The 26,678-nt window shown below is 41.6% G+C and overlaps 1 protein-coding gene across 1 annotated transcript; it reads right to left on the bottom strand.

The window, feature by feature from the left end:
* Positions 1 to 268: 268 nt before the first annotated feature.
* Positions 269 to 21,886, bottom strand: TARS1 (threonyl-tRNA synthetase 1). The gene is made up of 19 exons (XM_033164010.1): positions 21,767 to 21,886; positions 19,747 to 19,827; positions 17,711 to 17,901; positions 16,411 to 16,534; positions 15,429 to 15,550; positions 14,981 to 15,098; positions 14,043 to 14,107; positions 13,878 to 13,956; positions 12,934 to 13,080; positions 11,777 to 11,875; positions 10,308 to 10,474; positions 8,594 to 8,756; positions 8,369 to 8,506; positions 8,032 to 8,109; positions 7,063 to 7,163; positions 6,868 to 6,972; positions 5,070 to 5,142; positions 3,979 to 4,093; positions 269 to 757 (listed from the first exon to the last, which is right to left on the bottom strand). Exons 1-19 carry the CDS (start codon positions 21,788 to 21,790, stop codon positions 609 to 611), a joined length of 2,139 nt encoding a protein of 712 aa, XP_033019901.1. The 5' UTR covers positions 21,791 to 21,886; the 3' UTR covers positions 269 to 608.
* Between the last annotated feature and the right edge of the window lie 4,792 nt (positions 21,887 to 26,678).

Raw genomic sequence — 26,678 nt, 5'->3', positions numbered from 1 at the left:
TATAGGTGCAGTATAAACAATAAATTACTATAATTGCTGCCAAACAGGAGGAATCAAGTATTATTATTTCAACTTTTAGAACTACAGACTGAGCCTCACATTCCAGCCTTATTTTAAACCAAGTCATCAGTACGACACAGATTCAAGTAAAAAAAAAAAGAGAGAGAGAGAGAGATTTGGCCACTTTGATGTTTTCTGTGATGTCTTAAATGAAACAGAATAATTAACAGGGCTGCAAAGCTTCAAAAAACACACCATTTTAAAACAATCTTGCTGAAATACAAATTTATTTCACGAAGAGGATAAATTATCAGAGGGTTGCTACCAGTGGCATTTTAATCCCTGATTAATTGTTCCATTGTCCCTTTCAGTTTTAGCTTCTTCAAGCTCCACAGACTTGGAGCTTGCAGAGGCTAATCAAGGCAACTGCCCACATTTATACAAAATGGACTTACAACTTAATTTCTGAACATACGAAAGCAAGTGGGTGTTTTGGTTCTTTTGACAAAGATCTCTTATCAAATACACTACAGAGGAAATATTGCTAAATCCAGAAAGGTTAACTGCTTAGAGGGAAGAAGAAAAAAATGTGGAAAAGGAGGGCTTGGCTAAAATTCTTCTTCAGCGTTTTTGCAGCGCGAGTCCTTCAGCTGCAGCAGCCTCTCCACCGTCTCAGCCACGGTGCGTTCGCCATGCACTTTGTTGTCTCTGGTGCGGATGTTCACTGTCCCACTTGCCTTTTCCTTTTCACCAACAACTAAAAGACAGAAAAGAGATAAGCAGGTTACAAAGGAGATCTTGTTACTGTTGACCCTTCAAAAGTATGTTTGGGGGGGGGAGATAGTCAACCAATTATATACTATTTAATACTCAAGAACCAAAATGAAGGAATTACATGCGATTCCCCATTTCCACACGTTCAACCGTGTCTTAATTTAAACTACAAAAAGGCATGAAAAGGGTAAAAAGTCCCCAAAAGAGCAGGGAAACTGCAAAATGGCAGAGAAGCAGCTAGCAATCCCAGAAGTCTTTGCAACTGCAATCCCATGAGACTTTGCACTGACCTTTGAGGCCTGTGGAGAGTTAAGAGTTTAAGGAAGGAGGTTTGGAGGGAGCAACTATGGTCGAGTTTGGTGGATTTTTCCAGAGGTTTAGAGGGCGTTCACAGGCTTTTTAGATGGTGTTCCTCACTATAAGCAGTTTCATGTATGCACACGGTACCCAGGAACATTAACCCCTCCGTAAGTGGTGAGACACCTGTATACTAGGGGAAAGTGGGACACGTTGAGCCATGGGGCACATTGAGCCTTTCCATTTTAAAACCGTACTTTAGCTTTTATACAAAGTTTGTGGCAACACAACAACAACAGTGATACTACATACTGTTATTGTGTTTGGGTTTGTGTTTTCAAAGAAGTTTTTTTTTTAATCCAGATTTGTTAAATTAGGTAAGCTTTAGTAAAAAAAATTATATGTATTGTGAACCATGTAGCTCTAAAAGTTGTAAAGGTAGCTGAAATATATTTTCATTTATGTGATCATAGTTAACATAGCTGCAGTATGTACTAAAATATTTGTCATGGCTGCCAGCCTGTTTTGCGTAAAATAGATTTATGTCTGAAAGGGTGATGTGGGGCACACTGATCCAATTGGGAATGGGGTACATTGAGCATGGATCAATGTACCCCATAGAAAATATAATTCATAGTTTATTAGTGTTTGTGTTATATTCTGTTAGTTTACACTTCTTCGAATGTTTAAATTAATAAATTTATATGAGACATCAGAAAGTGATGGAGACATTGAAGCAGGAAAGGCTGTGTCAAAAATTATGAAAGAAAAGTTGAATGCGAACCAGCTGCTTGAAAGTGACTCGACTGATTTTGAAACCTTTTCTAAAGATGAACTAGAGGAAGAAGAAAATATAGAATTCAACAAGACTGATGTGAAAGAGGGAAACTTTGTTATTGTGAAGATTTTAGGAAAAACCACAATTTCCCATTATGTTGCTGAAGTTACCGGAACTGATGAATATGGGGACTTCATTGTAAAATTTCTAAAACGTGTTCTGTCCAAAGTGAATGACCAGCCCAAGTTCACTCCCTCTTCTGAACCAGAAGCTTTGATTCCTTTTGAGGATATTGTAAAATTGTTGCCTAAACCAATCTGCTTCGAGGAACTGCTCCTGCTTCTAAGATGGTAACATTTCCATGTTCACTTAATGAGTAGAAGTTGAAGTGATGCTGACTCTTAAGAACTTTGAGATACTTTTGAAACTCTTTTGGAAGTTTATACTGTGTAGTAAAAATGCCTTCTTTGCTCTTAAATTGGAATGGCTCAATGTGCCCCAAATGAAGGATCAATGTGCCCCACTACTGGGGCACATTGATCCATTATTTTGAAAAACTTAAATGTGATTTTTTTTGTCATTTTATTCCATCAAATGTGAAACATTAACCCTTTGATTTTGTTTGGAATAGTACCTAATAAATATTAAATGCAAAAGTTTTCTGTTATGTGCATTATTTTGAGGTGTGTAGAGCTTAAAGTAAAAAATGGCTCAACGTGCCCCACTTTCCCCTACTCTGCTCAGTATTAAAAACTCAGAACATCTGCAGCATCGTTTAGTGCTTTGAGCAACAGAATATAGATGAACTGGGAAGAATTCAGAGAAGAATCAAATGGACGTATAACAGGGAAATCCATACAATGAAAGGAACTTGATATGTTTGTATAGCCTGAAATAATAAGAGTTTAAGAAATAAGTATGCTGACGATGGTCACATATTTTTTAAAAAGATATTAGAAAGCTGCTACTGAATTGGTTTACACTAAACCTCAATAACTATCAGAAGAAGTCCTACAATGGAACAAATTGTCAAGATGACAGAAAACTTTCTTGGGCACTTTCCAAGGACAGCTGGACGAGCGTATAATCAGAGATATTCTGGGACATTGCATTTTGGAGGATGCTGAACAAACGCTCCAACTATTTCTGCATTCTTTTGGCTCCTCTGAATTTCGGTCACGATGGCTGCAATCTAGCCCACAGGTGCACTTAAGATGTAAAACAATAATAAAAAAACAAGCATACAGAGACACTGCAACTGTAGAACACAAATTTAATAGTGGGAGAAGAACAAGTGACTTATACCCCAATTGCATTTGAGGACAAGAATGTGCACTAATGCAAAATATGTGCAGATCTTGTCAAATATGAGCGGCAAGTCTATGCTCCCTTTCTCCTTTGAAATTTAAGTAAGGGGCAGCTGGAGGGAAGAGAATCAGGCCCCTGTTATTGGGATGTGATATGTAGTGAATGTCGCATACATGCACCAAGCATGTTTGCTGCATTTCCCCCCTGCTTTTTACACCGAGAACAAAACGTGTCCTAGAACTCTTACCTTTATACAATGCTGATAAAGAAGCAGAACAAATTACCGAGTAGTAAGACAGATGTTTCTGAGCCATTCTGCTACAAAAGAAGACTTGGGCCAATTTACTTGATTCTTAACAGGCAAGAGGGCCAAAGATTTCCCCAAGAGGTGGCTATAAATCTGACATAAATCAGAACGGAGACAGCACTAGCTGTGGCTAATGAGGCAGCACAGGCAAGCTCCAAAGGGAATACTTCTCTTGCTGTATGCTTGCAAAGGCAGCAAACTTTACAAGCTAACAATTACAGTGGTACCTCTACTTACGAATTTAATCCGTTCCGAATGCACATTCGTAGGTCGAAAAATTTGTAAGTCGAATAAAGCGATCTCCCCATAGGAATGCATTGGAAACGAAACATTCGTAAGTCGAGTAAACCGCATCTAAAATCGCCAACGGATGTCCATTCGTAAGTCGGAAAATTTGTATGTTGAGTAATTCGTAAGTCGAGGTACCACTGTATATAACTACCCCGCGCTAGTAGCCTCTGAAGGACATTGTCTCGATGGAGTCCTACCACATACAAAAAGGTGGTGTTTTTACCCAAAATGAAGTTGTACTGTGCAAGCTGAGCATTTCTTATCTTCTTGTTCAGGGTAGAACCAGCGTCCACATCAACGTCTGCCATTAATCCAACATCATGGAACTGCTGCTTCACCTTGGAGACAACAGCAAGAGAAAAGTATTTAGGTTACGGGTAGGCTAAATTCCCAAAGAATTAGGTCTAGCCTTTATTTAAATAAATAAATAAATAAATAAATAAATAAGGTACTAAGTACACTTAGGCAGCTTACAACATACAAAATGTAAAAAACCCAAAAACCAGTCAATAAATATCCATAAAACGTAATTCAAAAACACTGAAAAAATTGAGGAGCAATATATATATATATATATATATATATATATATATATATATATATATATATATATGCATGCAAAGTGTTCTTCCATCAGGAGAAAGCTTAAGCAGCAACAGAGTTTACAATGGAATGTATACAAGTTAGGCACTATAAATCAATGCATTTGGGGCATATATATATATTAAAGATGGTGACAAATTTATAACAAGTGTAGAAATGTTTTTAGGAATGTGAAAGTAGGGTTTGCTTAGTGCTCAGGCACATTTACACACACTCACAAACACAGGAATCCCACATCTGCACACTGTTTCCCACAATATATACATTACATGTACATACAACAAAAGATAGGCAAGGGAATGGCATTCCTGTATGCTGTAATGGTGATATCTATTTTTTAGTTGCTGGTTTGTTAATAGTGTTTCGTAAAATGCAATTTTTTTACTGGCAATTTGTTAATTATATTATGTGATTTATCTATTGCACCGTTGCTGTTTATTGTTCGCAAGCCATTTGGGGATTGATCTGAATGGAAAGCAGCATAGAAATACAACAAACCAAGTTGATCAATACCTGCCGTCTGCACAAAAATGCTTCCATCAGAAGAAAAAGAGTTAAGACTCCAACTGTGCATGCGCAAACCACGGCTCTTGGCCAAAATGTGTAGAATTGCCTTACAAACAGCCCAGTGTGAAAACACCAAGCAATGGCAGGCGCTTTAGCTCGTAGGATTTGACTGGAAATCTGAGACTAAAGAAATTAAGCCCCTACCTTTTGTGCATATTCATCAAGTGTTGGTCCAACTGGCACCACCATCACCTGCTGAGGAGATAACCAGAGCGGCCTTGTGCAAGGAGGAAACAAAAGTAGGGGGGGTTAACAGAAGGTATCATTATACCACTTGGAAGACAACACTGCACTCAGAACAGCAAACAATGTTATGCTTAAAGGGCTGGCTGTACCAGCTAAGGAGCTTCCGCAATCCTATCACTTAACGAGAGTTCATTGGAAAATGACCATGAAGCACCTAAATTACACTGTTACAGGAAATGTCCTAATCCAGATCAGACCAGATCCTTGTTTCATACCCTAGTAAGCCTAAATTGAAGTGGGATTCCCAGTTTTGACATGACAAGAAATTGCAATTTCAACAATTGTCAGGGGGCTGCCCTCGCCTCAAGGCAAGGAGTTGCCAGGGCTTTATTGGTATCGCGACCCCCCACCTCAACTGCTGAGCAATTCTTCTTCCTCCAGTGAGGAAGGCAGTGATCCCTCTAGTGGGGAGGGAGAGATGGGACTGGGAAGTAGGAGTCAGGGCTCTGACAGGGAAAGCGCACCAAGCAGAGGCTGGAGGGGAGGCACCTCTTCCGTCTCCCCACTTGCGCAGGGGGGAAAGACGCAGAGGGGGTAGGCGGGGGTTCCACATCCCGCGGCTTTTATGCTGGGCAAAGAACCGGAAGGGGTCATTCCCGGACTCTGCCAAAGGATGAGCTGGACGTCTTTTTTATAGCTGCACTGTACATATTTTCACAATAAAGAAACCTAGTTTCAGAAACCTCGGCGTCAGGCTGGTTACTCATGAGCAGCCACTGAAAACCTTACAACAATCATGAAAGAAGTGCCAAAATCTATGCGGCAGGGGAAATCTGTGGGCCCAGTACTCATTCTTGGCTTGATAAACTTACTTGAATCAAGCCTCTGAGTGCAGTAAACCTGCAACATATGAAGGGGTGACATTCTTGAGATTGAGGTTAAGCAAAAACTGTGTGCAGTCAAAACTCATTGGGTTCCATGACGCCAAAGTCCTTTTTCCTGGAGCGCCAGCCTTTTATTTTATTTTTTAATGCCACACATGTAAAGCTGGATGTGCACAAGTTAAACGCGCATAAGTTACAGGCTTACTGTATTTCTCACAGAAATTAATTTAACAATTTTAATAACCTTTCCTAAGCTCTTTGGGGTGACAAACTCAGCAATTTTTCTCTCGTGCCTTTTCGTTGACACGGACTTCTTTCTTTATAGAACGCATATCCACAGACACTTTTCTCAATGCATTTCCCCAAGGACTCACTTATTTTTCCTTTACTCTCTCTTCCACTCTTCCCATGGTGCCCACACCTAGTAGAAGCGCTTGTCGGAGATATAAGGGCATATGCAATGAGGGAGGTATGGGTGCACATGCAAGCCAACATCCTTGCACATGCTTCCCTTCCCAAAGTTTCCGGCTTTCAGGGGGTTCCTCACACATTCACTTGAACATGACTAGTATCCTCCACACCATCAGGAACCCAGGCAAGGTTGGAAACCAGGTGTGGAGCGGTGGAGTGGGGAGGGCTTGTATGTAAACACCTGGCCTCCTGTTCACATGCTCAGGCAAAATATTAAACACCCAATAGGATTTCACAGAGTTGGCCATATGCACTATCCAATGAACATTTTAAAAAATACGACGGCCAGGCAGAACAGAGCCTGCAACAAGCAGAGTTGGTTTGAACTGTGCCTGCTTCACTGGATGAGCTAAATTTGGGCAAACTGGGCAAAACCAAAGAGAGAAAGATATATTCAGTACCATTTGCCTCCATAGTTTTCTGTCAGGATAGCAATCATCCTCTCCACAGATCCCAAGATAGCACGGTGGATAATCACTGGCCGTTTCTTGTCAGTGCCATCATGACTAGAAGATAAAAATTGGCTTCCGTCAAGACACAAGCCCTCATAAAACAGGAAACGCTTTGTAGCCAAAGGAAGTAAACGGCACACTCACCTCACATAAGTGAGATTGAATCGTATTGGCAGCTGGAAATCCAACTGGATTGTAGCACACTGATGGTACCGGCCAATGGCGTCTTTAATCTGAATGTCAATCTTTGGGGTTATGGGAGGAGTGTGGGGAAATGAGGCAAATGTTAATTGAGTTCTTAGGTTCAGCATCACTTTAAAGCAAATCCCATTTTCTCATCCCACCTTCTTTTAACCATGGACCACTCAGAGGAAGGACCCATGGGCTCGCTTTCTCCTAGTCTTTCATGAGCTCCACAGGTTTGAGGCAGGTTCTTCATTGGTGGAAGAGCAGCGTGAAGCTAAGGTGACCTTGTATCTGCTCTCACCCTCAGCCTCCCCCCCCCCTTTAGCATGGTTGCCAACTGGGGGAACAGTGAAGCATCTTGGTGGCCAAATGGGCCATCGGACCAACTGGCAACTAATGTGAGGTCAGCTTGCAAGACCACTTTCTGTCCCCCATCACATCTTGATTCTCAAAACTTTGTCGATCATTTTCCTAAGTGAACACCTGGCCAATGACAAACACTTTTTTTCTAAATAAACATAATTAGGCTGGGATGGCTTCCCCTGCCCCAAAGGAAAAATTTATCTGGGCCTAGCCTTATCTCACAGCCTAGTTCACACACTGTAAAGGCTGCCTTCTGTATGGTGAAGTGGATATGGACTCTCTACCCTGCAAGGAAGTTCACCGGAGTAGCAACGAACCAGGTCCATTATATACCAATTAGCCTGAAAAATAATTATGTATCATTCTGCTTATACAGTGCAGAGAGAACTGACCCATCCTTAAGCAGCATTTAACTTGCCTGCCTCCCACAAGTATGTACAAACATGTGGGAATTAGGAACTAAATAAACTCTGATGGACAATTTATCCACCATTGGTGCTTGTGGAATAAGCATCAAAAGTGACCAGATGCCGGGAAGTGAGGCAAGTTTTCAAATTTACTAACCTTTGGCCCATAGAAAGCTCCGTCCCCAGGGTTCAGTTCCCACTTCTCACCAAATTCATTCAGGCTATTTTCAAGTTGCTAATGGAAGAGGATATACAGGTTAGAGGCTTCGTATTGCATAATTCACTTGCTGTTCTCTCTTCCTCACAGCGTGGTTTGGACGTAAATAGGCATGGAGCATTTGCTACCTTAGTCCCCCTCTGACCGGGAAATTAAAACACAAATTCCATTAACAAACACCCAAAGCCTATCCAGCTATCTAAGGATATCCCTTAGTTCTTGTAGTCACTTAAATAGGCTTTAAAAAACAGCTCCTGGTCCAGGAGGTATCGGCTACCTTTTCAGCTTGATTCCACACTTCAATGTCTCCAAGGTATTTTTCAGGGCGGGTGGAGAGATGGAGTTTGAAGGAGAAGCCGAACACGTCATATACGGCACGCAAGAACTCCAGACAGCTCTTTATCTCCCCTTCAATCTGCACACGGAACAAGAAGAGATGCAGTCAAAGCCCCGGCATTTTTATGAGGCCATTTCCCGCCCACAACTGCGTGTCATATTGTACCTGCTCCATGGCACAGAATATGTGAGCGTCATCCTGCTGGAAACGCCTCACTCTGGTGAGGCCTGTCAGCGTCCCTGACAGCTCGTTGCGGTGGAGAACGCCAAAGTCAGCCAGTCGCAGTGGCAGCTCCCTCCAGGATCTGGGCCGGTGATCAAACATGAGGCTGGAGGAAACAGGGCACGTGTTGGAAATCAGCTCTGCTAAGAGAATGCCTTTCAAAGGCTGCCTTGAACAACAGAGGCCGACAACCTCAGATGCGGCAGACTTACTTTACATTGTATAATACTCTTTGCTCCAAAATATACTATCCCAAAATATTCTAATGACTCTGCTGACAGCAAAAGGAATCCCAAATGATCGGCACAGCGCACTGACTGGATAGATAAAGGCAAAGTATAATCACCGATTGATTATTTTGAAACGTTTTGAATCACAAGTCACAACTGGTCTTTTTTAGCTCAAGGGGGTTCAAATGGAAATTGAAAAGAGGTAGAATGCAAAGGAACAGGGCAAAGGGGCTTAGAAAGGGGAAAGCAGGAGTCAGAGCCATGGTCTCTGGCATAGGCCTGAGGCACAGAGATTATTATGCAGAAGCAACAGCACTTCTAAGGAAGGTTCAGGTTATTACCGCAAAATGATCCATTGCTGCTTCTTTTTTTTGGTTGTTTGTCATATGAAGACACAGAATCTTTTCCTCTACAGTCCAAGATCACATAGCATAAATAGCACATTTAACTGTGCAAGGTTCAGGGTGGATTTGATTTAAATCACGATTTAAATCACTAGTCAGTAAGACTTAATTTAAATCATTTTCTACAGAAAGACTCATTCTTGCTGGTATCCTCTTAATACTTACAACCAGAGGAGGAGGAAGGAGGAGGAGGAGTTTGGATTTGATATCCCGCTTTATCACTACCTGAAGGAGTCTCAAAGCGGCTAACATTCTCCTTTCCCTTCCTCCCCCACAACAAACACTCTGTGAGGCGAGTGGGGCTGAGAGACTTCAGAGAAGTGTGACTAGCCCAGCTGCATGTGGAGGAGCGGAGACCCGAACCCGGTTCACCAGATTATAAGTCTACCACTCTTAACCACTACACCACACTGGAAGGTTTGATTTTTGGAATAATAAATTTTCACAGTAGTTTTTACAGTTATATCAAAAATTACTGATTTGGTGATACTATTAGAAATACATGGACAGGTAACCGTGAAATTATTGTGAGGTTTAATAAGTTAACTGTTTATATTTGGACAACTTTTCTGCTTTACTTTACTGGAAGGAGAAAAATAATCATTTCCTTAATAACAATTTATTTAACTAAAACAATAACATTATAGCATATGTATCCATGTTTGTTAAATGATGTGGTTAATTTTTTTTAAAAAAAAAACTTACATTGAGTTTTAGCAAACATTAAAAACTTAAAACAAATCTTTATTTCCTGATGAATAGCCTTTGGACTATAATGTAACTTAAATAGAAAACTATCTTTAGAAAGATTATTTCCTCCAAAAGCACTTTATTTTAAAAATCCAATTTTTTAAAAAATCAGATTTAAATTTTTAAAAATCTGATATATATATTTTAAAAAACATTGATTTTTATCCATCCTGGCAAAGATGTTTCGACAGCAGCCAAGCACCACGCAAGAGTTTACTAGGAAGGGGAAAGAAAGTGAAGTAATCTCAAAGCAGTCCCCGACTAAGCCAGTACCAATGTCCAGGGCAGTTCATCGGCTTCAGAGCAAAGATCTCTTTTTCCACCTCAAAGGAAAACATGTTGTCACTGTAATGCTGCCAGTGCCCTGATGTCACCCAAAGCTTGCTGTTGTAGACATTTGGTGACACAACTTCCTGGAATCCTCGCTTTCGGTATTCACTCTGGGAAAAAAATAAAAATCAGAAACACCTAAGAGGAGGCAGACTGAGAAAGTCCGGTTGATGATTCAAATGCCTACAGAGATGTCAAATCTGTGTCAAAACTGAGCAAAGCAGTCTTCATAGCAGATCAACAAACTAGTCCTATTAGCCTGCTCCCCCCCCCACAACTTTAATTAATAATAATAATAGTAATAGGGTATAGGGGCTAGAGCAAAAGTGTGTTCCACAAAGAAAGAGAAAATCACAGTTGCAATGTGCCTTCTGATGCCAGAGGGTCAGCACACCACACCTCTGTGACTAAAAAGGTAAAGGGACCCCTGACCGTTAAGTCCAGTTGCGAACGACTCTGGGGTTGCGACGCTCATCTCGCTTTACTGGCCGAGGGAGCCGGTGTTTGTCTGCAGTTTTTCCAGGTCATGTGGCCAGCATGACTAAGCCACTTCTGGCGAAACCAGAGCAGCGCACAGAAATGCCGTTTACCTTCCCGCCGGAGCGGTACCTATTTATCTACCTGTGTTTTTTTTGGCGTGCTTTCGAACTGCTAGGTTGGCAGGAGCTGGGACCGAGCAATGGGAGCTCACCCCGTCGCGGGGATTCGAACCGCTGACCTTGTGACTGGCAAGCCCAAGAGGCTCAGTGGTTTAGACCATAGCGCCACCCGCGTCCCTACATCTATGACTACGTAACACCAAATCTGAAACAAACATTATGGACCTTGCCAAGGACTGTAACTCATAGCGACCCACTTCTTTTAATGATCAGATCAACAAAACCATGAACTGATAGCCTAGTTGTCAGACGGGCCCCAAAATCAATAGAAACGCATTAAAGCTATGAGTGACTCGTACAGTCAATAACTTGTGAGCAATACAAGGTGCTGATCGGCTGTACTCTGTTTCTGCTGTTATACTTGGCTTCCGTACAGGCTTTCACAACTTGTGACCACAAAGCCAAATGTTGCCGCCAGCTACAAAGTGACCCTGCTAGAGCTTGATAAACCTGGGTTGTTGTTGTGTGTCTTTTTGCGAAGGCAGCACAAGGGTTAACTTACCGAGCTACTGCCAGGTCACTGTACATGTCTGGCAGGCTGTGACACAAGTCAGAAGCTGCCTAAGTCTGCTCTGGAAACGTGGGGCAAGGCAGGCCTACTGGCAAGCAGCACTTGCATTATGTGGCTCATATGAGACAGACTCTGCATGGGAGCTTTGGGAGCAGTCAGTGCAATGTTCTCCTTTGCGTTGCCTCTGTGCAAACACAAGTCACTGTTCCAAGAGATGAACTGGACATGCGTCTCAAACTTACCCTAATAAATGCTATCAGCGTATTATAGATGTATGCTCCTTTTGGTAAGAAAAAACAGCTCCCAGGACTGAGTTCATGGAAGAAAAACAGTTCTTGATCCTGGGGAGAGAAACCAAAAAGCAGTTTGCACCCTGTGCTAAAGTTGCAACGGAGGTTCTTAGGCAACATCAAATCATCACTTTATGACATCACACAAAAGGAGCCAGGCCTTCAAAACATACATAGCTTCTCTAAGAAAACGTGAACATTCTCCAGAAGAGGCGGAAAATAAGTAGGAAGACGTTTTATTCCACCACAGTGTGAAGAAAAGCAAAAGGAACATTCAGAGAAACTATGATGAAGGGGGGGAGGGAGTTTAACAGTTTGGTGGCATTTGCCATTGGATACTTAATTTTTCAACCCATGTTCCATTTGCCTCAACCAGGTTTTAGAGGCGAGTCTTTCAGGAGGGAAGGCAGTGAGCTGGCCTTAATGAAAGACAGGCAGCTCTCTGTGCGCTAAGAAGGGGGCTCCCCTTTTCACAAGGCACAGCAAGGCACCCAACCTCAGAAAAGCAAAATGCAGGAAGAGAATGGGCTGTCAAAGCAAGGATAGTGGACTCTGCTTCATCAGAGTAGCCAGCCAAGAATGAAATCTTTCTGTTTGTCCATGGTCACTTTGCTGGATTCGTGGAGGGAGCAGAACACAGCGGGGAAGTGAAGTGAGTCGATGCGGGACTGTGGCATAGGGAGAGTGCCATGGGCCCCATTCAAAGGCTTGGGAAACCACGGCCCAGAAGTCCGCATCCCTGCAATACAGGCAGCAACCATTTCACGTGGGGGTTCTGTTTCCAGCCCCTCTGCGCATCGCAAAGTGTCCATAAGCGTGCCCTGTCCCTTTCCATCTCCTGTTCCACGCTCTTCCGGGTCCAAAAGGGCCCACGTCAATTGGATGTGCCTAAAATGGTTGCCGTCTGTACAGCAAACGAACGCTAAAAGTTAATGCATGCCTACATCTAAATATTCAGCATCTTAATAAATACATACTTTAAAAGTATTTTGAAATAATGCCTACAGAATTAAACATACCATTTATTTTATTACATCTAAAACGTTAAGGAGCAATTTTACTCTCCTCGTGTGACCAGCTCAAATCCATGCTACCGGTGTCAATCTTACCCGCCCAATTTTTCTGTGATCTCTGTTTTTCGCCTCCTCTTGGAACTTCTCCCACTCTTTTAGCATTTTTGGATCTGGGAATGAAATTCCATAAATCCTCTGCAGGCTTTCCATATCAGACTTCCCTTCCCAATACGTAGAGGAATTCTGGAATCACAGAAACAGTTTAATACTACCAAGTGATGTTGCAGAGCTTATTAACAGCAAGTCTAAACTCAGGAAGGCTTCGTTATATGTATATGACCTGTGTTTTGAAGCTGCATACTTCTTACATTCTCAGAGAATTTAAAGTTTCTTGTGCTTGAGAAACCCAGCGGGAGGGGAAGATGAGGATATTTAAAAATAATGTAAACAAATAGTTGCACCTTCTAAAGCTGCACCCCAGAAAAGCAGCCCCGTCATTTGACAACAATGGCCACAATACACAAAGACAAGAGAATGGACAAAAACCAAAGAAGCAGAAGGGCTATAAAATCTCACTGAAGTCAGTGGGACTTACAAATCCTTTACTGCCATATGAAATATGCTAACTTAAATGGGGCCAATGTATTTTCTTTCAGTCCACCGAGTTCAATAGCTAGCATGAGAACATGGGACCTTTAAAAAAAAACAACCCTTAATATTTTATTTATTTATTTACTTCGTAGAATTTATACGTTGCTTGAAAAAAACCTCAACGCAATTTAAAAAACAATTCAGATAAGTTAAACTGGTGTATAGGTTTCTTGTCTTCCTATCTGCACTGCAGTATAGGAGAATGGGCGTGAATTGTAAAGGCTCTACATTAGCTGAAAGCCATTATAATGAATTAATTCTTCATTAATAAAATTGATTTTTGATCTGATTTTAAAACCCCAGCACACTCCCAGAAAATCCTGCCACTGAGGATTTGCCCTGAGATGTCTACACTCTTACTTTAATTGCACTATAGTTTAATTTCTTACCTTATGTATTTTTAATGCCTTTATTTTACCAGTATGTCTGACATGAGGTCCTCTGCAAAGATCGATCAAAGGGCCACACCTAAAACCACAGAAGGATAATAATCAGACTCCCGAATAGTTACACTATAGGAGCTCTGGGTTTGGCTGGTTTTTGTATTCATTTACCTGTATACAGTAGTAGTTGGAGTGTTGACTTTTTCATTCAAGATCCGACACTTGAACTTATTGTACTTTGAGAAAAACAGAAGAGTGGAAGTTAATTCTATGCCACTGTTAAGGTCCAAACTGCATCTCCACATATGCCTATAATATATTGCCAAAGTATACTAAAGGGAATTGTAAAAACAAAAAGTCATTCTACGAACATCTAAGAATTTTAGTTCTGTCTCATGAAGTCAAACCATCTTAAAAGATGTCTCAAGGAAAATATGGGTTGCTCTACAACTGCACAATCCAATATTCAGCAAATCTTCAGCCTTAGTTGGAATCTCCATTCTGTCTGACCTTAACAGAAATGGAAACCAGGAGTCTGCAGAACCTCATGAGCCAATAGTTGCACATAATTCCCAGCCTAGTGATTGCAAGATTAATAATACATTGAGCAAAAATCCAGTTCTTTGAAGCTACCTATATGTTCGTACCATAGGGCTTACACAAACCAATACTAGATTGTGAGATTAGTAAACTAGTAAGAAGCAGAGAAGTTCAGGGGAGAATGATTAGGATTCTGAGATTTCTGTAGCACATTGCCATCTTAAATCTTTGTAGTAATCTAGTAAAAACAGTATCTGTGCATCTCTCAGCTGTTTCAAAGCATTATCCCAACTGAACCATTCAATACTGCAATAAGCAGTTGATTTGAAAAGAGGACCCACAGCACAATGGAAGGGGGTGTATTTGGCAATAGCTTAGTGAAAAAAAGAATCTTCTACCTAAGATTGCTGAAATGGAATCTGCCATCCATCAAGACCATAAGACGTGGGTAAACTAATAATCTGCATTTAAATAACCAGATTTTAAAAAATTGCAAAAGAACACACAGATAACACTGTTGTAGACGTGATAGTTACAGACGACATGAACCATACACTCTGAAATCTTACCTTAAACATTTCAAGCAAGGTTTCCTTCTTAATTTCCAGTCGCTCAAAGGGTTGCTTCTCTTTCATAATTTTCTTGCATATTGCCTCTAGACCAGGAAAGTCATTGCTAGAGACACCCCTAGAGTGGACAAATATTTTATTTTTTTAATAAAGATGTGCAGGTTGTTTTCTTGAACTCTAGCCCTCTTTTACATTCCCACGTGTTCCATCACAAAAACGCAATTTGCCATACCAAGAAGGCTGGCCACTAGGCAAACAGGAACCAGAGAGTCAGAGAATGTACACTATCAGTCATTCCGACATCATCATGAAGGAAAACAGCAAACGATTTAAATTCACAGACTTATTCAATCCATGTTCCAGGGGGATTTGTGTTTTCTTTCATCTAGGCTAGGCTACAATATAGAACAATCCAGACACTTTCACTTTAACAAGAGCAAAAACTTACCCATCTTCAAGGAACATGTCATAATAAAACCCATTCTCTATCGGCGGGCCGTAACACAAGCAGCCACCATATACTTTTTCCATGGCTTCACCCATTATGTGGGCACTTGAGTGCCAATACACCTAGCAAGAGGGGAAGAAAGAGAGGGAGCTCAGACTCCTGGGCTGCCATCATCTAACATCTTCCTTTTCCACAGCAGTCCAAGAGTTACAATGCGTAAACATTTAAATCTTCCGCTCCCCTTTTTGTATTACTCGGCATAATTAATTCTTCCAAAAACACTAAACTCTGTGCTAATCTCTATCTTAATAAAGAGTGATTTCCCAATTTAAAAAAAAATGTTTGAAGATTATTGAAAGAAATATCCAACGCTAGTCATATTGAATAGACTCATTAAACTCAAGTGATGTTTTAGTCCATTGATTTCAATACATCTCCTCTGAGCTATCACCCCAATATCATTCATTTTATATCCCATCTTTTCTCCAAAGAGCTCAAGGTGGAACTCTTTGTTCTCCACTTCCTCATTTAATCACTACAACAACCTTGTTAGGCTGAGAGTCAGTGAGTGGCCCAAAGTCACCCAGCAAGCTTCATGGCTGAGTGGGGAATGGTCTCCTCGGTCAAAGCCCAACACTAACCACTAGACCATACGTTTCAATATAATTTGGACAATTGTCCCACTCTGGAGAGTCCCTTTACACATCCCCTCAAAACTGTTTTGCAAACAAAACCTACTTCTCAGAACAATGAAAATGGTTTTAAAGCTCAGAGGAACTGAACAGCAGGTGATGACAGGGCGCAAGAGGTTGCTGCTCAGTGAAAGGTTTAGAAAACTATATGGTGAGTGCAGAATGGTCATAAATTGAAACATCAATTGCCTCAGAAGTTGAAGAAATTATTCCTAAAAATTAAACCCAGTCCAGGTATTCTGTTTTAAAGCCTTCCTTCCTTAATGGGCAGTTTATAAATAGTAGATTACCGCTTTTGCTTCATCATCATCAAATTTTAGCAGTTCCAAGGAGCAGTCTCCCTCCAAAGGACGATCTAGATCCCAAACCATTTTGTCCACTCGAGCAATAACAGTGTTGTCAGCCAAACCTTGACTAAAAAGGCAAAACAGTTATAATAAGCTGTTTGTATACAGCAAGAAACAACAGATATACTTAAATAGCACATGAGTTACAACCGTTCACTTCTCCAAATGTGCACTCCCATAAGCAATGAACCAACTTCCTAATCCTACCAGGGCTATTCAAAGATTATTTTTCAAGATATAAAAACCTGATATCAGTGAGTGGGTGTTTAGTGGATCAAGCTCTTTTGTTCAAGAGAATAGGTATAGAATTTCCTGAGTTTAATTCAAAATTATTATCCAGCACCTAACAGTTACCCATATCAAGCAGCATAGAACTACTGCCAATGTGTGTGTGTAATCATTTTAATATACCTCATTGAAGCAAGCATCTTCACAACAGGGGCGTAGCAAGGGGGGCGCAGGGGGCGGTTTGACCCAAGTTCCATAATGGAGGGGGTTACAAATTATCAAGGAACAAATACTGCCCTACTAGGGTGGTTCATAAAAAACTTTTTTTAAAAAATGCCTGCTCCAAAGGTCTTATCTTACTATACTAGGGATTATATAGCTATATATGAAATGGCATGCATATCAGTTAATGTCTTGACCCTCCTCCACCAAAATACCTGTTCACTTGGCTGTTTTCCTATGTCATGAAGACCGAAATTTCAGTTCAGTGGAGCACTTACTGTTCCCAACCCTAACCTTGTGGAAAGCCATCTAATTAGACTTTAATTTGATGTTGAGATGTTTTTAGGAGGTAATTTAATTATTGTTTTATTTTATACCAATGTTATGTATCTGATGTTAGCCACCCTGAGCCTGACTTCGGCCAGGGAGGGCGAGATATAAATAAAAGTTTTTTATTATTATTGTTATTATTTGTAAGAAAATATGAAATAACATAAAACCAGTTTTGCAGGGGGGGAATCAATGGGGGGCAAGAAATTTTCCGCACTGGGTACCACCTGACCTTCCTATGCCTCGGGGGGGGGGGGTGACAAAAAAAATTTGCCCCTGGGTACCAATTTACCTTGCTACACCCCTGCTTCACAATAATCTTATTCCTATAATAAATCGCTTTTGAAAATATTGAATACAATTTTAGAGAAAGAAACAATAAAAGTAGAAGAGAGGGTGGTTAGCACACTACTAAGGATTAAATACCCAAATAAGAAATGCTGCACTCCAAGAGGAAGCTCACCTGATTCCACAGGCAATTTGGTATGGCGTTGTCTTCCAGGATTCAGCATCAACTTGCTTGCCGTCAGGTAACGTAACTTTAATGGGCCGGCTTTCTTTAGCAGCTCGTTCTGCCATAAGCGCGTTGTGTTCTGCTTTCAGTTTATGATACATTTCTAGTCGCGGGTTGATGTATTCAGGCAACTGACTCAGCTGCATGCAAAAAGGAAAGGTGGAGAAAAAGGAGTTTTGTGGAAACTAGTCTTATTAACTACAGTGGACCCTCAGGTTACATTACCTTCGGGTAGCGTAATCTTCGGGTTGCGATCACGGCAAACCCAGAACTGGGTTTGCCGCTCGCACAAGCTCATAAGCGGTCCTCCGGTTACAAAATCTTTGGGATATAGCCGGGCCTCCAGAATGTACTTCAAAAGTAACCATGCCATAAATAAATCCTAATACAGGTAGGTAGCCGTGTTGGTCTGCCATAGTCAAAACAAAACAAAATAAAAAATTCCTTCCAGTACCACCTTAGAGACCAACCAAGTTTGTTCTTGGTATGAGCTTTCGTGTGCATGCACACTTCTTCAGATAAATAAAGCAGTTGCACAAAACCTTGGTAAGCATACTTCTATTCAGAGTCTCAGAAACCATCCAGAATAGCTCTGAGTCAACATATTATTTTACTTTAGCTTGTTATAACAAAATAGAATCTGAACAAAATAAAAAAAATCCTTCCAGTAGCACCTTAGAGACCAACTAAGTTTGTTCTTGGTATGAGAAGTGTGTGTGCACACGAAAGCTCATACCTAGAACAAACTTAGTTGGTCTCTAAGGTGCTACTGAAAGGATTTTTTTCTTATTTTTTATTTTGTTTTGACTATGGCAGAGCAACACGGCTACCTACCTGTAACTAAAATAGAACCTGCATATTGAATAGCAGCATACATCTGAATACCAAATATTTGGGGGAGGGGGTTAAAAAGCAAAAACTCTTGCCTTCATGCTCTGCTTGAATGCTTCCCAGAGGCCTAAGTCCAGCCACCGTTGCAAACAAAGTTATGGACTGGGGAGACATTTGGGTCTGATCCACCCAGGCTGTATTTTTGTTCCTACCCAACCATCTCAAATATAACCATAGCTGGCCAGATAACACATCCCTTCAGGCCTCTGAGCAACCTCCAGCACATCTCAACTAAGCCCCATAATGCTTCTACGTTACAGGAAGATGTTTGTATGAATACCTGGATCAATATGTTGAAAGACTTTTAGAGGCTGAGCCATAAAGACCAATTTATCTACAGGTGCCTCTGACAGACAGAGAGAGGTCTGTCATCAGAAAAGGTTGGTTGACAGTGTTGGAATTTTCCATTCCACCTTTAGTTACAGACGTGGGATTCCGCGCAAGCGGAACTTCCGTTGTGTTGTTGTTGCTTTTGCTTTACTCTCTCTCTCTCTCTCAGATGAGACAGCAAGAAGAGAGACGACATGTTTCTTTGTTTCTGATTTATGATAATAAATCCATAGTTTGCTAGTATGTCTTCACAAGCCTCAAGACTCTTTTTTTGTTGCGCAGTTTGCTCTGCTAAGTAAAGCGTGCCCATTTCAGCAGACTTGGGTCACTGATTTATGTCGCACCATAGGTCAAGGGATCTTCGCAGCATGATGGCTAGAAGGAGACGATCCACCTGGGGGCTAGCCAGCTGGCTGTTTGGCCCCTGGATGCCGACAGACAGAAGGGGCAAGAGAGCTGGAGGGCGTACCTTGCTTTTGCAACTCCGAACTCAAACTGTGACAAAACCTGGGGGCGGGGGGAGAGTTTTAAGGGCACACCCATTCAGAAATAAATTGTATGGAAAAATCAGGGCAACTTACTTCCCAAGTAAATATGCTACAGGTCAGGGTGTAAACAGTTTAAGTACAGAGGTGGGATGTTGCTGGGCTCTCATCGGCCCCGGGAACCACAGTCAACGGTCAGGAATAATGGGAGCTGTAGTCAAACAACATCTAGAGGAGCACCAGTTGCCCACCGTTGTGAAACATGAAGTAGAGGCTTACCTCCAAGCTCCCACCATCACCAGTTCCCTCCTTGTTCTTCTTCTTTCCTGGTTCTTTCTTCTTCTCTTCCCCAGCAACAATCTAGAAGAATAAAAGAAAACCACCAAGGCACTTGTTTCAAAAAGTGTCATCATTAATCATGCTAGAAAAAAAATCAATATTCTGTTTAGAAATGATAAGAACAGCAAAGGAATTTCTAAACATTTGAGCTGCACCAGAATCTCAAATCCATTTCTGTTATTAACAATCCTCTTATTAAGCTAAAAGAAAGTACTGTAAGATCAACAACAATAATAAACCAACTCCTACTTTGGGTGAGTCAAAATGCTTAGCTATGCAGCTGTCAAGATGGGAGGCTCCCTTTGGCATTGCACACCTTGGCCTGCAAGCTTCTCTTTGAAGAAAAGGGCAGAAACACAGCCGTTCTTTCCTCAGAAAGCACAGGCGATGAAAATGCACAAACTGTTACCCAGGGACCTTGCATTGCCAAACCTGAAAGTGTTGAGGACTACTCACTTGGTGATGCAATTCTGCCAAGTTAAAAGCAGGAATCCCAAAACAATTTGTGCCTGTAGCCCATTGGCACTCCTGGCTGCTGCACAAACAGGGCATGACCCCTTCCTTGTCTCTAAAAGTTGACAACCGCTGTCAATGAGTGAATGTACTGAGGGGGCTTTCAACACAGGCCTGTTGTACTTCAATCCATTTTTATTACTCTTTTATACTCAGTTTGGAGCTGCAGATGGATTAATCAAAAGCTGCCACCATGGTGACATGTTCTGTACTCACACTTCCTAATAAACTTGGGCAGCAGGAGACCATCTAGCCTGGCATTCTATGCCCAGGAGCAGCCAAGCAACCCAGAAACACCAAGGTGGAGGCAGACTTATCCTCAAGCATCTGGTGATCAGATGAGCATATTGCCTTTGTATATCAAGATGCAGCTTGTGGCTATTTTTTTGATTAATCAGATCCCCAGATTGCTCTGTAGGAGAGATCTCAGGACAGTTCACAAAACTAAAGTAAAACAAGAAAACTGGATGCCACAGAAACAAGGACAGTGGCAAGGATTTTAAAAAGAAACAGTCCAGTTTGTTTGAAATTAATGAAAAGAACTTTCTCTCTCTCTCTCTTTTTAAAGAGGTATTTAAAGGTCTGTAGCCGAGGAAAAGCACCTGCTGTGCCTTCACAATGTCCCTGGTTCAATTCCCAGAATTTCCAAGCAGAGCTAGGAATTCCCCTCATTTGAAACTCAGAATTGCTGCCAGCCTGTGTCAACAGTACTAAGCTAGATGAACCAATGGCCTGACTCTGTCTGTATGAGGCAATTTTTTTTGTTCCTAGATCCCACTTGCTTTACGGGAAGGGCTGCCCTACCTTGGAAAGGAAACGAAACAGCAACTACCATTCTTTACTGAATGACCCCCATCTACAAACAACACTCCGAGCTCCTTGGAGGAATACCAAGCAGGTGGAATACCAAGCAGGTTTTGTTTTTTAATGGAGAGAATAATTAAAAGACAAGCACCCAGCTTGATTCGGGAATAAGGATGGCGTGGCGGCAGCTGTGACTAATGCTGGGCTTCCAACTACATCCTCGCTGAGATTTGCATGGCAACTTCCCGAGAGTCCACGTAACACTATACTGCCCACGTGTATGGCGCTTCACACATTACAGCTGGGTGTCAGATCCTTGCAAGGAAGGGCCTTGTATTCCAGCAAGGGGTGAGGGACAATTGATTTCATTTCTACGTGTTGGGGGGGGGGGTCAGTTATAATATGAAAAGGGGCGACACGCCAAAGATTTCACAGCAAAGGGCGCTGCGTAAAAGTGGCCGTGTGCGCAAGCAGCCTTCTCACGTTACAAACCCAGCCGGGACTCCCCGGAGAAGCTTCTTTGAAAGCGAGAGAGAAAGAGCCCAAGGCGAGGCCTCCTTTTCTTTTCTTTAAGTCTGGAGGTACAGACTTGCCTGCAGCCAGCCTCGCCATGGAGGTTGGGCGCAAACTGGAGCCCCCTTACCTTTTCATCTGCCGCCGTCTCCATCTTCCTTCCTTGATTAGGCTGAGCCGGTTCTTCCCTCCGCGGCGGCGAGGAGCCCAATGGCAGCGACAGCCAGCGAACTCAACGGGGCTGGCTCCAGTCGCGCAGGCCCCGGCAGCTGATGCAACGCGCCGCAAAACGTGCTTCCCAGGCCCGCCCAGGCCGAGTCGCGGGGCGGAGCGCGGAGGATGGCGATCCCCGGGAACGAAAGCGGAAGCTGCTCGCTCGGAGAGGCGAGAGGTCGTGCACGCGGCTTGGCCGTTGAGCGCGCCCGCTCGATCGCTTTCTCAAGTGATCCCATTTCAGAAATCGGAGGTCAGGTGGAGTCAGTGCCGGTGCCAGGCTGTTCTTTGCGCCCCAGGCAGGAAAAAAAATGCATCCCCCTCCCCTCCCCAAAATTGCTAACTTCAATTTTCAAAAAAACAACAACAGGTGTATGTTAGAAAAAATAAAAAGCACTTGAAACTGCTAAATTTATTTTTAAAATTAAATGCATTTTCACTTTTTAGGTATATGTTACATAGATTTCCGACCAACTGTACGGTCTTTTTCATACATACGGATATGGTATGAATTACTTCAAAAATGATAAATCTTCGGAATATAAAATAAAATACCGGATTTATAAAGATGTAACGAAAACTAATCTGTATAAAAACGTGCCCTTTCAAAGGTCAGTACTGCGCCCCTCTGAAGTCTCACATTGGTCCAATGATAGCACAGGCTGGTTCCTAATGTGCTCCACTGCTTTTTGCCATGTTTTTGGTATGAAAGTCGCTGGCAAGTCAGAATTTGTGTCTGGTCTGTGCAGCCAGAATGATTAGCAGGTAGCTGTGATTTAATTTTCTTAAACTTACTTAAATCAAGGAAAGCAAAAACCTGTGGTTCTCTGAAAGCTATTGGACTACAGCTGCCATGAGCCCCAGCCAATATTTCTTTAATATATACACATATATATTAATAAAACAAATACTGGCTGAGGCTCATGGCAGCTGCCGTCCAATATATATATATATTGCTGTATCATTCACAGTGGTTTGCAACAATATAAAAATGTAAAAAGCAAGATTTTATTTATTTTATTAAATTTCTATACAAGGATCACAGGGTGATTTACAATATAAAAACAAGAATACATACCATAGTAACAAACAAAATACTGAAAAAGCAGTATACGAAACACTACAATTCTATCAGACACTTATACTTCCCTGTTTTAACTTAAGAAATTAGCTGTACTAGCTAATCGAAAACACTTCAATTAAGTCTTAATTCTTCATTAATTAAATCCAGTTCATAGTATTTAAAACAAAGTCTATATACTATGCTATCTGTAAAAAAAACTTCAAAATAGTCCATTATGACTCATTGTATTTTGTTTCTTGTTAAATTAATTAATTTTGCAGATTTAATAAAAAAAAAAACATGGAACATTATTATAAAGAAATTATGCGTGCAAAGACAGGCTCTGGTGGATTGAGCACAGCAGACCAATAGTGGGCCCCATAGTTTGGAAGGTGGTTTCTGCGCATGCTATAGAGCAGGGGTCAGCAAACGTTTTCAGCAGGGGGCCGGCCCACTATCCCTCAGACCTTGAGGGCGGGGTGAACTATATTTTTGGGGGGGAAATGACCGAATTCCTATGCCCCACGTATAACCCAGAGATGCATTTTAAATAAAAGCACACATTCTACTCATGTAAAAACACCAGACAGGCCCCACAAATAACCCAGAGATGCATTTCAAATAAAAGCACACATTCTACTCATGTAAAAACACGCTGATTCCTGGACCGTCCACAGGCAGGATTTAAAGGCGTTTGGGCCTGATCTGGCCCCCGGGCCTTAGTCTGCCTACCTTAGTCTGTAGAGGGAACTGGGGGCGGGGTAGGTGAGGCTTGTCAACCTGGGAATGTGGCCCATCTAGGAGAAGGAAAACTCTGATCCTAAACCTCTGCTGCTCTTTGTGAGAATAAAAAGGCTAAGGAGTAAACCCTACACAAATCCAGAGTGAAGTCCCTAAAACAGCTGGATGGTGCCTTGTACGCCTCCTTCTGGCAACTCCTGCAGCCAGGTTGGTGCTGCCAAACATAATGCTCTGCTTTCCTGTGGACCACATCAGTGAGGCTAAGAGTGGGGGGTCTTGTCGTCTGGGCAGTCCAGAACCACCATGCCCCAGGACATCACTTACGTGCTGCTAACAGTTAGACATCATCCTCAGAGGTGCACTCCATTATCTCTCGAGACAGACGGATGATAACAGCGGCAGTAATAATAATAATAATAATAATAATAATAATAATAATAATAAGATTCTAGCCTTAATTTTTCCTTTTGGGTATGTGAGTGATTTTCTTGTTTTCTGATGGAGAAACCAAAGTGTCTAATATATTCAAAGTTGTCTCTGTGTATGCGTTGTATGAACTGGTACCTGACTGTGCTTTTGTTTGTTTTTCTTCCTTCCTCCCCACCCTTTTTCCTTGTGTGGCATGTCTTTTAGATTGTTAACAATGAGGGCAGGGACTTACTATTGATCTTGTAAGTCACCCTTGGGAGCCTTTTGGATTGAAGAGGTGAGTAAAAGTGCTTTAAATAAATATAAGTAGATTTACCACTGTTCAGTTCAAGCATGGTGATTCACAAATGTACATTAGCAAGTTAACATATAAAAGAGATGTGGAAAAATAAGCCAATCTTTGTAGGATTCTTACCATTTTGTTTATAAAAAAAATAATTATATCGCTTTGCATGATACAATACTAGAACCATAGGTGAGATTCTAAAACTAGAAAATATTTAGTAAAAAAACAAACAAACAAACAGGAAACAAAGTTATTTAAAGGAGAAATGAAAAACTCAGCAAGAACTGGTAGATTCCGGAAATGTGTAAGTTGTTAACATTATGTAATAAATATAGCCAGGAGAGGGCAGTAAAGTTACACATTTCAGAATATAATCCCTTGTGACCATGATTCTGTTTAGATTCATTTTAACCTTTTTCCACTATGATATTGTTGTCGTTGTTGTGTTTTGCAATCCTATTGCACTGGAAATTCACATGAAACTATTTATTGGCACGGATCCAATACAAAGTGGCATTGTAGGCCAACCAGAGCCAAGTCCAGATTAGAGAGAGAGAGTTGGGCAAAATTCATTCTTGATAGGTCCCCAGCCCTGTTGGAGAGCCTTAGCAAGCTTTTTGCTACTGCTCATAGCCAGTGACATTGTTCTGTAGCTAAGGGCTGCTATTTAAATTTCCCACGATGCCTCACAAAGGCCATACGTCAGGGCATTGTGGGAAATTAAAAAGCAGCTAAGCTCGATTGATTGGTGCTGCTCAGAGCACTGCAGTGCATGGGGGTGGGGGTGGGGAGGAATTAAAAGGGACCCAGAGTGGGGTGGCCCTTCCAAGATGCCAGAGCCCTGGGTTTAAATCTCCACTGAGCCATGAATCTCACTGAGTGACCTTGGGCCAGTTGCTTCCCCTCCGCCGAACCTACCTCACAGGATTCTTGTTAAATGAGGAGGGAGAAAGCCACTTTGAGCTCCTTGAAGAAGGTGGGATATAAATGCAACAAATAAATAAAAATAAATAACACGAGCTTGGAAAACCTCTGCCAACCAGGTGTGCTAAAGGCAAACTAGATGTGGCATTCATTTTGTGATTGCAATTAAAATGGCACTTTAAAAATGTAAATAGCAGCTATGGGGCAGCCCGAGCAGGTTTGGGACCATGGGGGGGGGGGTAAAAGGGGAGGGTTAACACTTTCTCCTCCATTGTGGTACCAATGAGAATTACCCCCGCTTTAGCAGTTTATTTGCATATGGAGGGAAACTTAATACATTCTAATGCATTCTGAATCTGCCCATAACATGCAATCTAATCCTAGGTATGTTTGCTCAGAAGCAAGTCCCACAGAGTTCACTTTCTCCCAAGAAAATGTGCTTAGGATTGCAGCCCTCCTGGTTTCATTGATTCACTTTATGATTTGACCACAAAATATCATCAATGTGTAAAAAAAAAAAAAAAGGAACAGAAAAAAAACTGTGAATGTAGTGTGAATTGATTTTGCTTAGTAACATGGGACAAAAATGGATTATGTTTATTAGTTTATCATACAAAAGTCCATCTGTGCCCATTTCTATGCATGGCTTTGGTATTTACACTCTGCCCTGTGAATGGCACCAGGGGGACGGGGACGGGGCGAGCACCGTTTGTCTTGTAGAAACCACAGCTTCCAAGCACAGAAAGGACAGTGATTTTTGTATAGGTGAAATGTCTTGGGTCAACTCCTAAGTGGGTGCAGACTGGTGTAAATATTGAGCTGTATCCCTTTCCATCAAGTCTTATGTTAAATTTACTTTAAAATTGTGGTTGGAAAGACTGGCTGGAATTAGAATGTTACTGAGTTCACATTCTTCTTAAAACAGGCAATAAAGAAAGTAGCCAGGAAAATACAATCCAATGAAATAACAGTGTGAAAAATGGAAGCTGGTGAGCCAGACTAATGCCAGGAGCTTGAAATGGGGGTGTATGAGACCTTCTACAAATGGGGTAAGAAGTCACTGTTAAAATCAGTATGATGTACGTATCTAGCTTTGAAGGCCCTTGGGTATATGCCATCTTCTTTTGAACCCAAGTTATGCCTAAACCATCCCAGGAAAACCACTTCTTCTAGCTAGGACATAAAGTGGGTTTTAATGTTTTCAATTAACATTTTATTCTGTGGAGCGAAGAGTGAGACCTCATCAGGAAATTCGTAAGTGAAGTTTCTTGATCTCAAACTGGCTGTTCAAGCCCAAGAACTAGCTGGGAATTTTGCAAGACTTCTTATACCATGGCCTGTGTCTACCTAGTATTATAAAAGTTTAACCGGAGACTTGTATTTCCT

The sequence above is a fragment of the Lacerta agilis genome, chromosome 11, assembly GCF_009819535.1.
Source record: "Lacerta agilis isolate rLacAgi1 chromosome 11, rLacAgi1.pri, whole genome shotgun sequence".
Taxonomy (NCBI): Eukaryota; Metazoa; Chordata; class Lepidosauria; order Squamata; family Lacertidae; genus Lacerta; species Lacerta agilis.
The sequence above is the reverse complement of the archived record's forward strand: the minus strand, read 5'-3'. Positions and strand labels throughout refer to the sequence as shown.

Bases quoted from the DNA above. Each gene is read 5' to 3' on its own strand.
- TARS1 (XM_033164010.1), bottom strand. From the start codon at position 21,790: ATGGAGACGGCGGCAGATGAAAAG. The intron at 7,164-8,031 runs GTTAGTAAATTT...ATAACCCCAAAG, and splicing joins GAGCTTTCTATGGGCCAAAG to ATTGACATTCAGATTAAAGA. The intron at 4,094-5,069 runs GTAGGGGCTTAA...GTTGTCTCCAAG, and splicing joins TTGATGAATATGCACAAAAG to GTGAAGCAGCAGTTCCATGA.